Below are 18,718 nucleotides of genomic sequence, written 5' to 3'. Positions count from 1 at the left end.
AAGGCAGTGGGAATGGATCTGAAAGAACAAAAGTCAGAAAGTAGATGATTGCGGCTTGAAGGGATGCCTGTGTCATGGGCGCGCAGCACGATGAGAACAAGCAGACCAGTGGAGATGATGATCCATCTCGACAGGACTGTGCCAGTGTAAGTAAGCTGTATCGTTAACTTGGTAACAAATAGCTGTGTGTGTAGATTTGTGTAACCTTGATGCTTTTGTGTTGAGTTTTGCGCTTCAGCATAGCCGTGTCTCCAGACTCAAATCCTGGAAGATTTACTTTATTGACACATCTCAAAACTTTTTAAAATCTCTCAGCTTATTTCACATTTAAATGTGCTTAAATGGATATTGATATTTTTACTACGTCTCTATGGTCTGCTAACTTGTGATGGAATATTTGCCAGTTGCACAGTATGGGATGACACTGAATGAATAATACATGTGCATTGGGTAACTCAATGAGCACTGAAGTTACATCTGATGGAGTTGGTACTGCTTTCAGACACTGGGTCACGAGCTAAGGTGCCAAGTAAACCAGCCTCGTTTTTAGCTGGCACATATTTGAATCACTGGTAGCAGATCAAATAGATTTTGAACCATGCATTATTCAGAACCTCTGTCACTCATGCACTTGGGATTGATTATTCAGCTTACTGTAATAGAAGAAAGTTGACCTGCAGATACAGTAAAGAGATAAGAGGAGGATGGTCTGCCCCGGAGAGCTGGCTTCACCCTCTTGTGCCCTTTCGTCCTGATCCTGAATCTTCATAGTGAACTGTTAATTGCTTTTGGTGTTCTTTTCCTATTATTTCAGCACCATTAAATCCATTCCCATAGTTTGCCCTTTTGTGTGATTGCTCTAAAGGGCAAGCAAAATGTGCTGTCCATGTGATATACAGCTTTGAATGGCCATGACCGTGTTCCCCTGTCTGGCTGTAGATTGCAGATGTGTCAGTGGAGGTGGCAACGGTGGACCACACGCTGCAGAAGCTGCGCAGGAAGTACAGGAAGACTAGACGGAAGCCCAAAGGACTCAAGAGGCTGTGGCTCCGTCTGCTGAACATCCCATACATAACTGTAATCATCACAGCAGTAGTGTTCGTGGTGGTGGTGATCATGTGGTCGCTGCTGTGGGTCTTTATTTGTAAGTGGAAGTATTCTTACACTTTTATATAAAAAAGAAACAAACAAAACAAAAATGTTGCTCCTGAAAGATATTTAAAGGGACAGTTCACCACAGATTAAACTGTTTTCTCTTTGGGCCTCATCTGTAGTCAGGAAAGTGTGCGGCTGTCTCCCTGCTGCATTCATAATTTTAAGTAATTACAAAGAAATGACGAGTCTATAAATGTGTATTGGTTTATTTAACAGTGAAAAACTGATGCAAGAGCATTTTGAAGCAGTTACAAATGAACAATAATTTTAGTATTTGATTCCCCCAGTGACCCAAGTTTGGGTCAAAGGTTCATAAAAAAAAAAAAAAAAAAAAACATGCTCAAAAATAAATGTAAGAAACTCATCATCGCTGTCTCTTTTAAAAAATCATGACTTGGCTTCTTAAAACTACAAGAAAAATAGAGTTTTGTTCCACTATATTTGAAGGATGACACAAATAATACAGTAAAAAGGAAGTACGCGCTCTTTCAATTTTAAGGTTTTACATATCAGGTTAAGTTAAACTAAATATAACCTCAGAGGAACTACATCAAACACATGCTACAGTGTGCTGGTATTCATTTAAGAAAAACTAAGCTAAAATGCAGGAGCTATATGTAAAAAATTTAAGCACACTCCGTGGTTCAGCAGGCTGTATAACCACTTTTAGCAGCAATAACTTGAAGGAATCAATTTTCTGTATGGCTTTATCAGTCTCTCACACCACTGTGGAGGAAGTGGCCCACTCTTCTTTATAATGTTGCTTCAGTTTGCTGACTTTTGTTCAGGTGTTCTGCTTCTGTGCGTCCGATCATTGTCCTGTTGCATGAAGACTCTAAAACACTTACTACACAGATGAGTTCATGGTCAACTCGTTGACTGCAAGGTGCCCAAGTCCTGTGGCTTCAAAACAGGCCCAAATAATCAACCTTCCGGCACCACTGTGTTTAACAGATGCAATGACGTGTTTGTGCTGATATGCTGCATTTTCTTTTCGCCAAACATGGTGCTGTGCATTATGAACAACCATCTCCAGTTTGCTCTCTGACCCTGGGCTAAATTTGATGTGTCGTCCACTGCTGGGAAGACTGAAAACTGTCCTGGTTTCTCACTACAGAGAGATGCAATTCAAATTGTTTGGAAATGGCCAAACACTTCCCAAGTTAATGGGCATCAGCAATTACTTCTTCAAGATCATCATTGATGTCTTTCCTCCTTGTTAACACACACTTGCATTTTAATTTGTTTAAATAAATAATGACACTGTGCAATATGGCATTTTTTATAATTCCTTTGAGGTTGGATAGATTTTAAGATTTGCTTAGGTCTGGATCATTTTTATTATTTGTTGATATGTAAAAAAATTCATGGTTTATTTATTTTTATTTTGTCATGAGTAGATCTCCAAAACTGGACAACTCACACTAAAACAATCTAGGTGACAACAGGCCAGAGGAAAAATGAGTAAATTAGATTTTGAGGTGAACTGTCCATTAAATATCTTTGCAAAGTTCAGTGTTTAGATGCTGTGCATAAACGTTTAGCTAATTTTATTGGCAGCATGTTATTAAAATGTATTATTGTAATGTAGTAGCTCGATGGGGGGAAAAAAAGCTAAATTTGACCAGATTTCCTCAGTTCGCAGGGAAAGTAACAGTGGAGCATATTTCGCTGGGATGTTCCGTGTAGCCAATGTGGAGTTTATCCCAGAGTACCGGCAACCACAGTCTCATGAGTTTGTGTCCATGGCAAATAAAATCCAGCACGTGGTAGGTGTCAGTGTAACCCTGCTGGTGAACTGCTGGTCTGTACTAATCTGCTGTTAATTATTGGTGTCATTATTGGTGTCTTGCAGGTGAACAATGTGTACAAAATGTCCTCAGTTGCGAAACTCTACAAGCAAGCTGTCATTTCAGACCTCAGGTACTATGGTGCTCCTTGTCATCATGAACTAAAACCAAACAAATCTGCTGTTTTTCATTTAGTTTTATGATTTTAAAGATGTTCTATCAATCTGTTTTCCTCCCCAAGTAACAACAACAAGGGTGGCGTGTTGGTGCATTTCTGGATGGCTTTTGTGGTCCCTCAACTGAAGAGCTCAGAGATGTGTGAGGAGTGCTTAGCAGCCATTTTCAGAGATTCAGTCCACACCAGCCTGAACAGGTCCTCTGTAGGCTACCTGCTGGGTCTTCCAGTTGACATAGACTCCATCCTCATCAATGGTGCATTTGTGTGTCTCACCTGTAGTCTAATGCATATTTATCACTCTGAACCTTAGAATAAACTGACTATTCTGCTCTCTTGCAGGTGTTCAGCGTTCAGATTATTCATCCAACACAGCAGGTAAGAACTACTGAGGTGAATAACAAACATCCTGCATGTCTGCATTTTGTTTCCATGAGGTTTTTTCTCTCTCTCCTTCCAGACTCTCAGTGTGTAGATAAGATGTATGCCAACCTTCCTGGGGTGATGGTCCCTTTAAGCGTCTTCTCGTCATGGGGCGGTATAAATTGCCATGTAAAGCTCACTGCAGTCCCTGGCTCTCTGATCCGCCTCACCATCACCTCATTTGTTATTGAGCCCAGTAACTGCATGAACGATGCCCTCACTGTGTATGACGCTCTGCTGCCCATGAGAGGGCGCATTCTGCACAGGCGAGTCTGCACCAGAGCACAAGTTTGATTTACAGTATAGTTAAGATTCTCTAAAACAACACACAGAATTCCTGCAGATTTCTAAAGGTTTTTTTTAGTGGTATGATGATCAATACCACTAAGCCTTTCCAATATCACACCATTTCTGCTTTTTGAGCCTTCCTCAGATGGCCTTACATTAAAACACATCTGTTCTTACTGTGGCCAGAAGGTCCATCTTAGATTCATCAGTCCAGAGCAGGTTATTCCAGAGCATCTGACATTTACATATATATTCTAAGTATTTATAGGTATCATAAGTATTTTTAACTTCACTGACAGACTCACAGCTACGTGGCACACGGCACGTTTTTTCGGATTGCTGACTACAATCCAGAGTTGCGCTGCAGCTCACGTACCTCTGCTCAGTCTTTTCAGGCATCCATCTTTTCAGAGGTTTAAATAAGTCGGTCCCCACGTTTCACTTAAAGAAGTCCCAGTCATTGGCACTTAGACTACCAAGAATATTTATACACTCATAAATACAAATTTCACATGTGCTGATCTACATTCTTTGTGCTGCAGCCTGTGTGAGCCGGTCTCCAGCGCCATCTCCATCGTTTCTACCTCCAATTTCATGCTGCTGTCCTTCAGAATGACCAACGGGAATAAAAATTTCAGAGGATACTTTGAGGCAATCGCTGAGGAAGGTATGAGACATTTACCTGCTCTGTCTTATAAGCCAGTAGTTCTTGACAAACAAGTTTTCTGAAAGCAAAGCATCGACATGAAATTAATATTTTAGTGAATTGTGTAGGATTTTTTAAAAATATGTATAATAAGTCTGCTTCTAAAGAATGATTTCTCAATAATATAATGTTCCAGCACCCAGATTTATGTAACATCTAGCATTAGCTTGGGAAACTATAACCCTCAGGCCTCTCTCTGTCACTCTCAGTTTGTATGTCTCAAATTGAGACCCAGTTGGAGCCTGGTATCAGAGATCGAATGTACAGCCCCTTCTACCCCAGCATGCTGCCCCCACAGTGCTCCTGTACCTGGAAGTTTAAGGTAGACAAACAAGTGACACACGAACACACACACATTATTATTATTATTAGTTTTCGTTCATTGTGTGTTCTGTCATTTTATAACAGACCCAGAACTCCACTTTAGGAGTTGCACTGCGCTTCCACAACTATGTTCTGAAACTGAAGGACATGAATGGCTGTGACCAAGGCTGGTGGAAGGTCAATGAAGTCATGTACGTGGCTACACCTGCTCACACTGAATTCAAATAATAAGTTCCACTGCCTATTATTATTGGGTATTTTCAGTAGTCTACAGAGATGGATAGTCACCTCATGTATTGAATGTCCTGGATATTTTTAGACCATTCATTTGACCACGACCATATTTGTCCCACATCCTGTGATGATTTTTCTTGATGCTTGTTTTCCTTCCACAGTTACTGTGGAAGCTACGTGGGACATGACACGGTTTTTCGGATTGCTGACTACAATCCAGATATGGAGTTTCGCTGCAGCTCACGTACCTCTGCTCAGCCTTTCCAGGCATCTTATAGCAGCTACAGTATGAACCAGCGTAAGCACAGCATAACTCCAGCCTGACTCACTGTGACCGCTAGGATGGGGTGCAGGAAATGCGTGTCTCTGTGTATCTGTGTGCATGTGAACTTTGTTCATAAGTGGATTCTAAAAATTACAAAGTGAAAATGTTGGAAAATAAATATGGAAGTTCTTGTGAAAAAAAAGATAATCTTTTACTGTAGCTCTTGAAACTCTTGTAGCTCTTTTGTTGTTAATTGTCACTGTATTGCAGCCCCAGAGAAGTTTATTGTGTTGTGTTATATTGAGCCAGTACAACAAAATGATAGAGATTTAGTTTTGTTTCTGTTTCTCTGCTCACCAGCCTGTCCAGAGAGCCATTTCTTGTGCAACACGGGACTGTGTGTGCAGAAGACTCGACTCTGCGATGGCCTGGATGATTGCCAGGATGAGAGTGACGAGGTCTTCTGCTGTAAGTTGTTTTCCAATTAACCATTTTTGATTTTGTTTTTTTAAACAATGGGAATGTTCGGCTTTCATTCCTTGTCTGTTTAAAATAGCATCGTGAGTTCCTGTTGAAACGTTACACTGTTCTTGATGTCTGGCATGTGGTTTAAATGTGTTTATTTCCTTGAGAACTCAGTCTGCACTTTAAAAAATGATGCATATTTTCACAGCAAGGCCCACGATGAGCTGTGGTGCCAATAGTCCCCTGCATCCTCTGCTAGGATGCAATGGAGAGACAGACTGCACAGATGGAGTCGATGAACTCAACTGCACTCATGGTACGTGTCGTTTGCAACTTTATAAAATGAAACGTGCCTTTTAGCCACTAATAACTGAGACTTGTTTCATCAGAAACGACCTGCTCTGCAATCAGATATCAGTGCAAAAGCGGCTCCTGCATCCTGAAAAAGAACGCAAAGTGTGACGGACTCGATGACTGTCAGGATCGCAGTGATGAGGCCGACTGTGGTGAGTACTCCTCGATACGTGCCCTGTGTACACATCGTATTTTTGTAGCATGCAACAATTACAGTTTGCGCTCTTGTAGGTGACTCTACTCCCAACATGCTGTGTGATGTTGGGTTTGTATGAGACTACATTTGAACTCTTTCATAAACTGCATTCATTTTCAGTTTTTGTATAAATAGTTCATAATTATGCTCAAATATCTTCAAATTATTAAAAAAAAAAAGGTTGAATTGTTCTGTCCGGCTTTTTTTATTTTTAAAAAAATCAGAACATCCAGTTCTGCGAGGATGAAGCTGCAATCACGCTGCCAAGTAGGAAACGTTTTACACAATAAAGAGGTTTCCTACTCGGAAGGAAACCCCGACAGAGATTTTCGGATTTTGACTTCTTGTTAATTAAATTTGTTTGCGTTTTAGTAACATTATCACATCTAATACTGGAAATAGTAACAGTTTTGTGGTAGGAATTTGTTCCTGGATTATCCTTGGAGTGGCCACCTCAGTGCCTGAATAATAATAGTGTAATTAATAAGCTTAAAACGTTTTATACTTACCAGATTGAATTTCAGTGGCTTTTTGTTCAGTTCACTTGAGTTTTAGAGCAGCAGCAGGAGCAGTACATGCTGAACTGTAGATGTAAGGTGCCTTTAAAATGCTGTTGGCTCCACCTTTTTATTATTTCCTCAGTTGTTTGCTTTGCTAACATCATAAGTGTTTGGCAAATAGATTCAGTGAAATAAAGCTGGTTCAAGCTGTAATCACAAATATTTGCTGAAATTATATTTGCTTACCCTCTGATGTATCTGATTTTTATGACTGTGATTATGCTGCCACCACACTGCCAGATCTTTCATGCAGTCTCATGAGAAAGCTGTCTTTTTTCCTAACCCTCTGGGCACTGAGCTGCAAACTTGCTGACCTGCAGCGCTGAGGTGACCCGTAGCTCTCTCTGTTTGCTGTTATTTTATCATGATGGGGTCTCAAGGTGGTGGGAACAGGTCTGCCTTTGATCACTCACTAACACTGAGCTTAGCACACACACACACACACACACACACACACACACACACACACACACACACACACACACACACACACACACACACACACACACGTGCATCAAAGCTCTGAGTTTTAATAAGGTGGCAGCAGGACTGCCAGCCATGGTGATGAATCAGCATGTCAACATAGGTGATTATTGTGTGTGTGTAACTTGTGCCACGAGCTGTACACACTGATAAAGACATAGTATGCACATGCATTTAAATGTGTGGCAGATCTGTGCATACACATAATAATATCAGATTCAGTATTGCGGTTCTGCCACATGATGCAGTTAAATTTAACTGCATCATGTGGCAGAACCAGACGGGTTTAAATGGTAAAATACGCTCACAAACACTGTGGTCACCTTTAAAATCTAACAAGTGTAACAACAAACCCATCTCTATCACCCTCAGCTTGTGGTCGTCCCTCCCCATTGACCAGGGTGTTCACGTCAACTGGCTTGGAGCGTATCGTGGGTGGAGTAAACTCTGCAGAGGGGGAGTGGCCTTGGCAGGTCAGCCTCTATTTTGATGGTCACCTGTACTGCGGTGCTTCTGTCCTCTCCACTGATTGGCTCGTCTCAGCTGCTCACTGCTTCAACAAGCAAAGGTCAGCCAAGCTCGCTGGTGTTCTTATGAACTATAAGTATTCTTTTAATTTAGTGATAACATTGCATCAATTATTCTGAGCAGCTGGTTTACTTGCAAGCCCACTGTTTTTCACAGGTTATAATCTGCCAAAGACCTCACATGATATCTTTAGATTAAAGATTATCAATTCATCAGCTCAACTTATCTTTCTTTTAGCTGTGTAAGATCTAGTTTAGTAAGTTCCAGTTTATACAACCTGCTTCTTTAATGTCCCTGAACTTTGACCTCTGCAGGCTCTCTGATCCACGTTACTGGCGCGCCCACCTCGGCATGCTGACACAAGGCAGTGCCAAGTACGTGGTGGAGATACAGCGGATCGTGGTGCACGAGTATTATAACTCTCAAATGTTTGACTACGACATCGCGCTGCTGCAGCTGAAGAAGCCTTGGCCACCCTCCCTCAGCCCGCTGGTCCAGCCTGTGTGCCTACCGTCCTCCTCCCACACCGTCACCGACAGCCACCGCTGTGTGGTGACTGGGTGGGGATACCGAACTGAGGATGGTAAGTACAAGCAAAGTCTGAGAATTTTTACATCTGTCCATCGACTTTTTTTTATCTGTTTATTTAAATTTAGGATCCAAAGGGGCTGGAACCTACCCCAGCTGTCACTGGGTTAGAAGCTGTAAGATCCTCAAGATATATTTGGCAATAACAATTCGAAAAACATAAAATATTTAATTTTAACAATCTGGACAGCACCTTTATTTTATTTTAGGACAGTGCTATAAGATGCAAATGATATTTAATGCTGAACTACTTGTTTTTTGACCTCAGAGACATAAACAATAAATGCATAAAATGTAGGCCCATTCTTAGGGGACTCATTTAAATTCACCTCTTTGTGAGGCAGTTACTGGCAAATGCCTTCAACTGTTGATTGCATGCATGTCATGTTTCCCAAGATGATCCAAAATATTTCGGATGCAAACAAATGAAGTTTTAAATAAAGACAAAAAAATTATACATACATGCTTGCAAAATACAAACAGAAATATGTAAAAGAAATCCCATAGAAGTAATACAAGCCTTTGATTTGTGTGTGTGTAAAGCAAAAACAACAACAACAAAAAAAAGCCTGAGCTTAAGGCCTCAGTGAATAGGTGACATTTGAACTGGTTTTTGAAAAAACCAAAGATGAGGCATTGTGGATTTGGGGGTGGTCAGAGTTAGTGCGGGCAGCAACAGGACCACAGTATGGTGTGGGGGATGGAGAGTCGGCTTTTGTGGACTACAAAGGTCTGAATGAGCAGTGGGGAGCAAGGGCTTGTAGAGATTTATAGATGACGACGAGGTTTTTATAGGAGATACCGCCTGACCAGGAGTCAGTAGAGGTGCACAAAGCTGAGGATGATGTGCAGCTGAGTTTTAAACATACTGCAGCTTATCCAGCACATTGTTAGGCAGGACAAGACATCATTGCAGTAGTCCATTTGGGAGGTGATGTGTTGTCTGATATGTGGTCCTCATCTCGCTGCTCTGCAGACACGGTGCTTTCCTTGGTGCTACAGAAAGCAGAGGTGTCTGTAATGAGTCAGACGGAGTGTAAGAAGCGATACGGAATCATCTCACCACGCATGCTGTGTGCTGGAGTCCCCTCAGGAGGGCGGGATGCCTGCAAGGTATGCTCCCATCCAACTGAAAAGACTCTTAAAGAAAAGACTCACGTGCATTTCTGTGCACATTAGTGAGTGAATCATTGCAAGTTACTGTTGTGTACTCTTCGTATCTCAGGGAGATTCGGGTGGCCCTTTGTCATGTCAGGCACCAGGCGGGGGTCGCTGGTTCCTGATCGGGATTGTCAGCTGGGGGTCCGGTTGCGGCAGACCAAACCTACCCGGGGTCTACAGCAGGGTCACAAAGTTCACCTCTTGGATCTACAGCCATATCAGATGACACAATGAAACTCATCCATTCCCAGCACAATATTCCAAATTAAAACATCATTACTAGATACCTTGTGTCCTGTGTTGTGTATTTTTTGCATCCAATAATTAATAGTTTACTGATGTTATAAAGTGCCGTTAATCTCACATACTGAATAAAAGCTCACAATAAGTTTTTGTCCCCTAAGGACCATCCAAGGGCACAGCGGCCCAGCCCCAGTTGTAATACCTCACACGTTTCCCTCAAACACTCTTTTGTCCCACGGAGCTGAACTCCCACATACACAGCAAGGAAGTTTGCCCACAATATCTGTCGCACGGATGGTTGTGCGGATCGTACCCTTTCATAGTGCTCTCATTGTGCCCGCACTGCATTCTGGGGCTCCGTGTGACACCTGCCGCCAGGTTCAGGTAAATGGGAGGCAGTGAATGCCCGCTGCGTCCAAGCCCCCTCGGGTCAGGTTTCGGTGTGGGGATTTTTTTCCCCCTTCTTTTTTTTTTCCAGAGGAAGCGACAGCGGGGATTTCCTCTCTCTCCATCGTTTCTATGCCCGGGGTATTGTTGCATATCGCCTCTCCGGAGCTAAACGGGACAGTGCTATGTGGACTCTCCCCAAAAGCAAGATTTGTGAAGTGTACTGCGTCTCCGGGCATGGACACTCAGGCTACACTGCTCCACAGGTAAGCCATCAGTGCGTCTCTTTGAAACCTTTCTGCGAGAACTGTTTTTTCAGCATATTGTAACTCTTTAAGTCCGTCTGCTTGTTTCACCCCCTTTTTATTCCCCCAATACAAAAGGGCTGCATACTATTTAGAGTCCATCAGACTCTTACTTATGATTCCTCTTAAGTGTAAAATCTTGCTCTAGATGTCTCTGGGTCCCATTCTTATGAATGTCCACATCCGAGTGGGCCACTTGATTGAGTTGCTGACACTGCACAGCCAGGCCGTGGGAAAGCAGACCACTCCAGCCACTCTTTGTCTGCTTCCCTGGGGGAAACCTGCCAAGTCCTTAAATGTCTTAGTAGATCTTTTAATCTGAAGGATGTTCTCCATTGCTCTCTGAAAATCAGCATCTGGCTCAGTCAAATGTTGTTCTACTGACTTTGTGGTATATAGATTTCATTTTCTTTACCATGAAAATAACAATTAGAAGCAATTTGAGACATAAAAACCTTGTATGATATTTGAGTCGTGTCCTTGTCTTTGAAAGGGAGAAGGGAACTTAAAGCCCTCCCATTCACTGAGCCCCCCCACGAAGCCTGAGGAGCAGGCAGAAGAGAACGTGGAGGGGGTAAAAGCTCCAGTGTGTGATTCCTGGAGGAGATGGATGTTGGGTCTCTTGCCTTTCTTTCCCTTTATTGCAGCCATTGCACTGACACTCCACTACTTAACATGTGAGTACGGAGCTGCAGGAGATTTTTCTGGTCCATTCCTTTGGTGTTAAATGTTATTTATTTTGAGTCGCACGGTGCACCTGTCTCAAATCTCCCCCTCCTGCTCCACAGCTCCGCCTTGCTCAGTGTTCTTTCTCGGAGGCAGCGTGGAGTTCCCAAACCTGAGCTTCTCCTCGGAGCTGGCTGACTCCACCTCCCCTCAGTTCCGCCTGCAGGCTCAGGCTTTGAACCATTATGTAAGTGGAACGGCGATCCTGTCTGTCACTGCCTCCCCTCTGAATGACACTTTAGAGTGCTGCTTGACCTTCCTGCCCCTGGGCTGAAGCTGATCTTGTTGTTGTTGCTCTGACTTTGATATCCTTCTCTACAGCAGGTTACTGCTTCTTTTTATGTCGCACATTCAAAACACAGCCGCTCTCCTCCTCCTCCTCTGTCCTTGCTTTCTTATTTGTAGAGTTTCTCCTTATCTACTTCAGCCTCCCATCTCCGCTCTTTTTTTTCTGCACACCACTTTCTTCTGCCCCTTTCTCTTTCTCTCGCTGGTAGTGTTAAATGTAAAGCTGTAACAAGAGCTGGGCACAGTGTGTGTGCAGGTTCCTGAGACCCCCGGGGGACAGGGCCATTTCAGGGCTGAAGACAAGCCCAGTATTTGTGAGCCTAGCTAGCCTCAGGCAGCAAGAGTGAGAGGAAGAGCAGGCCCTCAATAAAAACGTTGTCTGTGTTGCTTTCACACAATCAGCTACTCTGTGCACCGGACACTACAGAGAGCAGGTGAACCTCTGTTTGATGCTGGGGTTAAGAGCTAGAGACAGGGCAGTAGGGTAATCTGGAATGACAGAAGGGCCGAGGGAGATATGATTAGATTTTTGGAGCAGAAGGTCAGGTATATAGCAGTGGATCTGACAGTAAATTGATAGGTGAAAATTCCCCCAAACACTGCAGTACCATAGTTTAACATCCCTGTAAGCAGCTGCAATGGCAATTTAGCTTCTTTGTTAAGTGGTCACAGTATCTCTGTGGCCATCTGTTCATTAAAGAACAGGTGAACTGAAGGCCAAGAGCCAATACCACCCAGTATCTTACCTCTTCACAGCGGGCAGGAAGGGACACAAAGGAGCTCTGTGCAGCTCAGAGTCAGCACGCACACATGAAGAGTCTCATACACACAAACAAGAACAAAGCATTTGCACAACCAGGTGTATTTTCATGTCACCTCAGTGGAAAAAGCCATCTCGCGTGCAATTTGTGATGTCACCCCCCCACACCTTTATTTTTTTTTTAAAAAACGCAGTTCTCAGACCTCTACAAGTCCTCTCCGTGGAGCCCTTACCACGTACGCTCAGGAATTACTGCCTTCAGGTATGCTACACCTAAACAAAATCTGCTTGTGTGTTGCAACGGTTCTTGCATGCCAAGAACATACATGACAGCAGCACGCTGAGATCCAACCTCTGTGTGTGATAGTGAAGGAGCAGAAGGGCTCACCGTCTTCTACTGGAGTAAATTCTCTGCCCCAGACAATGTTGCGATGGAAATTCAGACCTCCAGCCCAGAGAGGCTTCAGCGGCGGCTTCCCGGGAGCAACAAGATTCAGCGGGAAAGCCGCAACGAGCAGCGCTACTTTATGCAGCAAGATGATGACATACTTCACTTACTGGGTAGATAAAGTACTTTTACTGCAAAATGATTTTCTTTTAAACAGAAATAACATAGTTAGACTTTCATAAATGCCTAATTTTATACCCAAGTTTTAGATTTTTGATGCTTGATTTGTTTCTTTTTAGGTTTGGACCCTGACGACTTTGATCCAGATGAAAGATCTGACAAAATCAAAAATCCAAATAGTATCCAGGGCGGGAAATGGCAGCTTGGCTTCCAAGGTGAGGACAGTACTCTTCTGGCTTGACACTTTAAAACTCCTAAGTCTGTTTTGGTGAGTCAAACATTTCTGAGAATTCCCTGCTTTTCCATGCAAGTACACAGAAAACCAGAAGGGGCAGAGCACAAGTGCAGACATCAGATACGACACTGATTAAGTCAGACAAAGCAGGAAAGGTGGAGTTGCTTTGTAAAGGAGCTTAAATGTGCACTAACTGTATAAATAGTATGCTTTGCTCTTCTGTGTAAGTGTGTGTGTGAGAGAGATCTAATCTGACTCACAACATCAGCATCATTATCATTTCCACTGTCTAGCCATGTCCTTTGACCTCTATGCCAAATATGGTAACAACCGCACCCTGAGCCTTGTGAGTCCCAAGAAGCCATACTACCAGTGGAGACTTCGTGTGCCCTCGGGTCACGTGGTTCGACTGGTTGTCCTCACCCTTCATGGCGCCACACCAGGAAGCTGCACCACTCACAAGCTCTCTGCATATGACTTCTTACTTCCTTTACAGAACAAGATAATCGCCAGGTAAAGAGCATTTTATGAGCTTTGATATTTGTGTACACGCAGTAGTAACTGATAAGTAACATTTATTTTTATTCATTTAACTTGGTTCCGTCTCTAAAAATGATGCGCGTGACTGCTGCAGGTGGTGTGGGCTGCCTATTTCGGGCTCATCTCCGGTTATGAAGCTGACATCCTCTGGGAATGTGATGCTAGTCACGTTCTCTTTCAGCAGACAGAGGGATGGAGCCATCTTTAAAGCTTACTTCCAGGCCATCCCAAAAGCAGGTTTGAGTGCTCTCACACAGACATATAAAAATCTAATTTCATTTTGAATTGCATACATAATTACATATGTGTGTACTTTGTGCACTTATCCGCGTCACCATCTTCCTGGGCAGGTTGTGGAGGGTCAATTTCCTCCTGGAATGGCTCTATTTCCTCACCCTACTACCCTTCCTATTATCCTCCCAATATAGACTGCATATGGACACTGAGGGTGAGCTACATAAAAATGTTTGTGTACATACACAGAGTGTGTGCATGTGTTAGGAAACAATGGAATATTCTTCTGTAGCCTGTTGACATTCCAGCATCGCAATACTTTCCTTAATAATCTCTGGTTACTTCCTCAGGTGCCATTACCAGGATACCTGATCTCCATAACTATCGTGACAATGGACATTCAGGATTCTCTATCATCAGACGGCTGTGAGAAGGACTGGCTGGACATCGGAGGAGTGAAGTAAGCTGATTATAACTCCTGGTGTGTTTTATCTCCATGTTTTGGAGCATGCTTAAGAGTTAAAAGTGAAACTCCTCATTTTACTGTATCTTCAGATTGTGCAATCCAGTGTCAAACAGCGGCAAAAAGCGAGTCTACTCCTCTCCTCTCACCCTCCACTTCCACTCTGATGAATCTCTCACCAACAAGGGCTTCTACTTGCTATACCGAGCCTTCGCCCCAGAGGGCAGTAAGTGAAACTGAATGCTTTCACTATAAGTAGATATTACTCTTTATTTCTTAGAGCTGTAGATCCCTACTAAGGCTGTAATTAAGTTATTTTTGTCCAGATTTACACTGGGCTTTCCTTCACTATCATAAAAATTCCTTAGTTGTAAATATCTGAAGTGGTCCTGATTGCATAATGTAAAATTTAGTTTCATCCCCTGTAAACTCCTGAAAAATTCCCATCTTTTGTTACTGCACAAAGTGTTGTTATTTCGTTATTATATGGTTGGTTTGAGTTCTTCCTCTAATTTATGTTTTTGTGGTTTTTTAAAAATTTCTTTGCTGTCTGTCATTAGCGTGCCCTCGCCAGTTTCGCTGTGGAGATAGTCGCTGTATCCCTCTGAAGAAGGTGTGCGATGGAGTAAAGGACTGCTCAGACGGACGGGACGAGGCTAAATGCTGTAAGTATTGTTGCCTAAGTCCTGTGCGCTGTCCTCACACGCTTAATCTTGTATTCTTTGTTTTGGGATCTCTGGTTTGAATTATGTTTATACATCTTGATGCAGATATAGACACAAACCCTGGTTTAGACCCACATTTATTTGTGCTCTGTATCAAACCTTTAGCATCCTGCAAGCCTGGGGAACTGTTGTGTGGGAACAACCAGTGCAAACCTCAAAGCCAGTGTGTCAGTCAGAGCATTTGTGCGGACAGCAGTGAGGAGGGCAGCTGTGGTGAGCAGAAAACACCGCCGCTCTTTTAATACCTTCATATGTCAGTGTTTTGTTCGGTCATGTGTTTCATGCTGCCTTCTGTTTGCTTTTCAGGAGGTAAATGTTACCACGTCTGTCCCAACAAGGTGTGTTTGTCTAAGTCGTCTGTGTGTGATGGTGTCATTGACTGCAAAGACCGCAGCGATGAGCTCAACTGCACCAGAGCATGTGAGTGCTTATGATGTCACAGTTATGGTTTAGTGCAACAGTGTGCTCTTAAAAAATAATATTACAACCTTCGTTCTGTTTAGATGTTAAAGGCTGCTCCTCATCCTCCTACAAATGTGCCAATGGGAAGTGTGTCAGTAAGGTCAACCCGGAGTGTGACGGCGTTAAAGACTGCTACGATGGCTCTGATGAGCTGCGCTGTGGTACAGGAATTGCTCAAGTACCACACCTCATACCGCTGTACTTGCTCATTAAAATACAGGCTCTAACATCTTCATATGTGTTCCTTATCTATTCCTCAGGCTGTGGAACCAGGCCCAAAAAACGCACCAAGATAGTGGGAGGGAGTGACACCGTAGCTGGGTCATGGCCATGGCAGGTCAGCCTCCAGATGGATCGCTACGGGCATGTCTGTGGAGCCACGCTGGTCTCAAACCGCTGGCTTATCTCTGCTGCTCATTGTTTCCAGGACTCTGATGCCATTAAGTAAGAAAACTACAGAGAACCTTATGTTGATGATTCATATATAAGCACTTTATTTAAGCGCAGTGTATCCTAGATACTCAGATGCACATGCGTGGCGTGCATACATGGGAATGCGTGTGATGACCACAGGAAACCAAGGAGCAGCCACCAGACCGATCCGCCGCATCCTCCTCCACCCACAGTATGACCAGTTCACGTCTGATTATGACATCGCCCTCCTCGAGCTCAGCGCACCTGTTTTTTTCAGTGACTTGGTGCAGCCTGTGTGCGTCCCCGCCTCCTCTCACACTTTCACCACAGGGACCAGCTGCTATGTCACAGGTTGGGGAGTTCTTATGGAGGATGGTAAGCACTCATAATTGAATAGAAATATGCAAATTTTACTTAATTTTACTGGAAACTTTGACTGTTTCTGTGGATTGTAGGTGAATTAGCCTCTCGCCTACAAGAGGCCTCGGTGAAGATCATAAATAGAAGCACCTGCAACAAGTTGTATGATGACGCCGTCACTCCCAGGATGCTTTGTGCTGGGAATCTGCAGGGAGGTGTGGATGCATGTCAAGTGAGTGTGTATGGATTTTATGGAAAACATTGCACTGGTTTCTTAAGAAATTTCAAAACTTTCTTTTTAGTCTTAACCAGAAATGGTTTAAGATACTTTCTTGGAGTATTTCCAAGAAATCTTATCTAAACCATACAAGAGAAATCTACTTCCTCAGTGTCTTTTTGCTAATCACATGCTGCTTCCTATGATTTCTTGTGTAAAGACTCCTCTATTTAGCCAACTAACCACTTCTGGCGTGAAAACAAATAAAATTGTGCTCACGAGATATAAAATAGTAGAGAATTGGTTTCACATGCCTTATTTAACAGCGTTATTCCTCATGTTATCATCAGATAATCAGTGCAGATAATCATTTAGTCTCTGCAGAAAGTGCTACACAGCTGTCAGGGTTTTACAGGAACTTTCATGTTTGTGGTGAGTGTCACAATTTCACCTCCACAATTTTAGAAGTCTAAGCATTTTTTGTACACACACATTATTATAGTGATTTACGAACAATGCCAGTAATTTCAGCAAACGCTAACATGAGCTGAAGTTTAGTTTGTTGATTCAGGCTGATCATATATATGGAGATTCTAAATATCACATTACAGTTTAGAATTAGAATTAGAATTAGAATTCAACTTTATTGTCATTGCACATGCACAGGTACAGGGCAACGAAATGCAGTTTGCATCCATCCAGAAGTGCTTAGTGATATAGATATATTACAATATATATTAGCAATAATATAGATATGCAAGTATATTACAGAAATGGGTCTATTATGTTATAATGTACACGGTATGAAGTATGTTGTGAATATTCTATAACTATAAGTATGTACAGGCTGTAGTGAGTACAAGCTATGTACAGGATATGGACAGGATATAAATATGAAAAACTATACAGAATATGAAATAAATAACTTTACAGGAATCTGAGATATACAGCTATACAGAACTATGCAAGTTGTAAACAGTTGTAGGGTTAAAAATTATCGTATGTACAGAATGATTGTTTACACAGGGCTATACAGTAGTGCAGTTAAGGTAAGTGAGGGTGTGGATAATTTCTACAGAGGCTATATAAAGTGCTAGTGGTTGTGAGTGGTGGTTCACTCCATGTGTCCAAATATCATGTCACATTTGACCTCTGACCTCACTTTTACATTTCACATCTGCCTTTCTTTCAAGTTGACCCTAAAATGTGTGACATCTTTAAAGAAAGTGTTGGCAAGAGAAGAAGACTGAGCTCCCTAGTTAGCTAAAAATATACTGAAGTTTAATATAATAAATAATAAAATAAAACTTAAGTTTTTCATGTCCTTTTATTTAGAAATCAATGCCTATTATCCATTACTTACTCCTCCATAACGTTTGTGGAATCTTTCATCCTACCCTTACCTGACTTTCTCTTCATTACAAACTTCTTTTTTATCTGAAAATCATCAAAGATCAAATAAAAAAATACATACAGCAGATCTGAGCTTCACTATGGTGCTTTTTAAACTGGGCTGTTTAAAGGGTCGTTTCACCTAGAATTCCTAATAATGACTGTCTTCTCAAAAAGCTTTTCAAGCTCAGTCTGTCTGAAACCGGAAGTAACTTATATTAGGGAGCTTGTGCTATAACTCATAAAACAGCTGCATCAAAGAAACAAACATCAATCCCTGACGAAGGCATTTAGGAAATACCCGATGTTTGTGAGTATTTAGTTAGCCACTTACCTGGTAAAGTAAATCTAAGAGTGTCAAAGTTGCTGCTAATGTTTGCGACAGCTAGTTACCATCCTCCGTGTTGTCTAATCCTCGGGTGTTGAAGCTTAAAAGTTATGAGCAGATATAAAACGCCCTGGAGGAATTTTTGACTGCTTCCTCTTTATGATCTTTATGTTTGTGTCTACATGCTTATCGGTGTGTGTGTCCTCAGGGTGACTCTGGGGGTCCATTAGTGTGTCTGGAGCGAGGCAGGCGGTGGTTCCTGGCGGGAATCGTGAGCTGGGGCGAGGGCTGTGCCAGGCAGAACCGCCCCGGCGTCTACACACAGGTGGTCAAATTCACCGACTGGATTCGTCAGCAGACCAAGGGACAGGTCTGA

At 42.6% G+C, this 18,718-nt stretch overlaps 2 protein-coding genes across 3 annotated transcripts; both read left to right on the top strand.

Moving 5' to 3' along the window:
• The first annotated feature begins 74 nt into the window (after positions 1-74).
• Positions 75-9,921, top strand: tmprss7 (transmembrane serine protease 7). The gene is made up of 18 exons (XM_085362201.1): positions 75-146; positions 940-1,144; positions 2,794-2,924; positions 3,011-3,078; positions 3,187-3,377; positions 3,463-3,498; positions 3,581-3,809; positions 4,374-4,498; positions 4,747-4,859; positions 4,946-5,052; positions 5,257-5,393; positions 5,721-5,828; positions 6,034-6,141; positions 6,215-6,331; positions 7,791-7,986; positions 8,261-8,529; positions 9,511-9,647; positions 9,760-9,921. Exons 1-18 carry the CDS (start codon positions 75-77, stop codon positions 9,919-9,921), a joined length of 2,511 nt encoding a protein of 836 aa, XP_085218327.1.
• Positions 9,922-10,510: 589 nt separating this feature from the next.
• On the top strand, positions 10,511-18,718 carry LOC146625665 (suppressor of tumorigenicity 14 protein homolog). 2 transcript variants are annotated; one of them, XM_085362373.1, is made up of 19 exons: positions 10,511-10,591; positions 11,124-11,307; positions 11,419-11,543; positions 12,599-12,666; positions 12,772-12,965; positions 13,092-13,187; positions 13,501-13,720; positions 13,842-13,984; positions 14,098-14,195; positions 14,332-14,441; positions 14,537-14,670; positions 15,005-15,109; positions 15,275-15,382; positions 15,476-15,589; positions 15,673-15,792; positions 15,892-16,075; positions 16,149-16,420; positions 16,501-16,637; positions 18,551-18,718. In XM_085362373.1, the coding sequence occupies exons 1-19, from the start codon at positions 10,511-10,513 to the stop codon at positions 18,716-18,718; spliced, it is 2,661 nt and encodes an 886-aa protein (XP_085218499.1). The 2 variants fall into 2 exon arrangements, with proteins under 2 accessions (XP_085218499.1, XP_085218500.1); XM_085362374.1 differs by having other exon boundaries at positions 10,511-10,606; positions 11,181-11,307.

Source organism: Diplotaxodon limnothrissa, linkage group LG9 (genome assembly GCF_057381915.1).
Source record: "Diplotaxodon limnothrissa isolate DT_005_m linkage group LG9, D_limnothrissa_male_GT1.1, whole genome shotgun sequence".
In the NCBI taxonomy this organism is placed as follows: domain Eukaryota; kingdom Metazoa; phylum Chordata; class Actinopteri; order Cichliformes; family Cichlidae; genus Diplotaxodon; species Diplotaxodon limnothrissa.
This window is presented reverse-complemented; position numbering and strand designations above follow the sequence as displayed.

What these genes read in the sequence shown, in the direction of transcription:
- tmprss7 (XM_085362201.1), top strand. Translation starts at nt 75, where the DNA reads ATGGGCGCGCAGCACGATGAGAACAAGCAGACCAGTGGAGATGATGAT. An exon ending in CAAATAAAATCCAGCACGTG is followed by an intron (nt 2,925 to 3,010) that starts GTAGGTGTCAGT and finishes GGTGTCTTGCAG; the next exon opens with GTGAACAATGTGTACAAAAT. An exon ending in CAGCTACAGTATGAACCAGC is followed by an intron (nt 5,394 to 5,720) that starts GTAAGCACAGCA and finishes TCTGCTCACCAG; the next exon opens with CCTGTCCAGAGAGCCATTTC.
- LOC146625665 (XM_085362373.1), top strand. Translation starts at nt 10,511, where the DNA reads ATGTGGACTCTCCCCAAAAGCAAGATTTGTGAAGTGTACTGCGTCTCC. An exon ending in GCTCAACTGCACCAGAGCAT is followed by an intron (nt 15,590 to 15,672) that starts GTGAGTGCTTAT and finishes CGTTCTGTTTAG; the next exon opens with ATGTTAAAGGCTGCTCCTCA. An exon ending in CAGGACTCTGATGCCATTAA is followed by an intron (nt 16,076 to 16,148) that starts GTAAGAAAACTA and finishes AGTGTATCCTAG; the next exon opens with ATACTCAGATGCACATGCGT.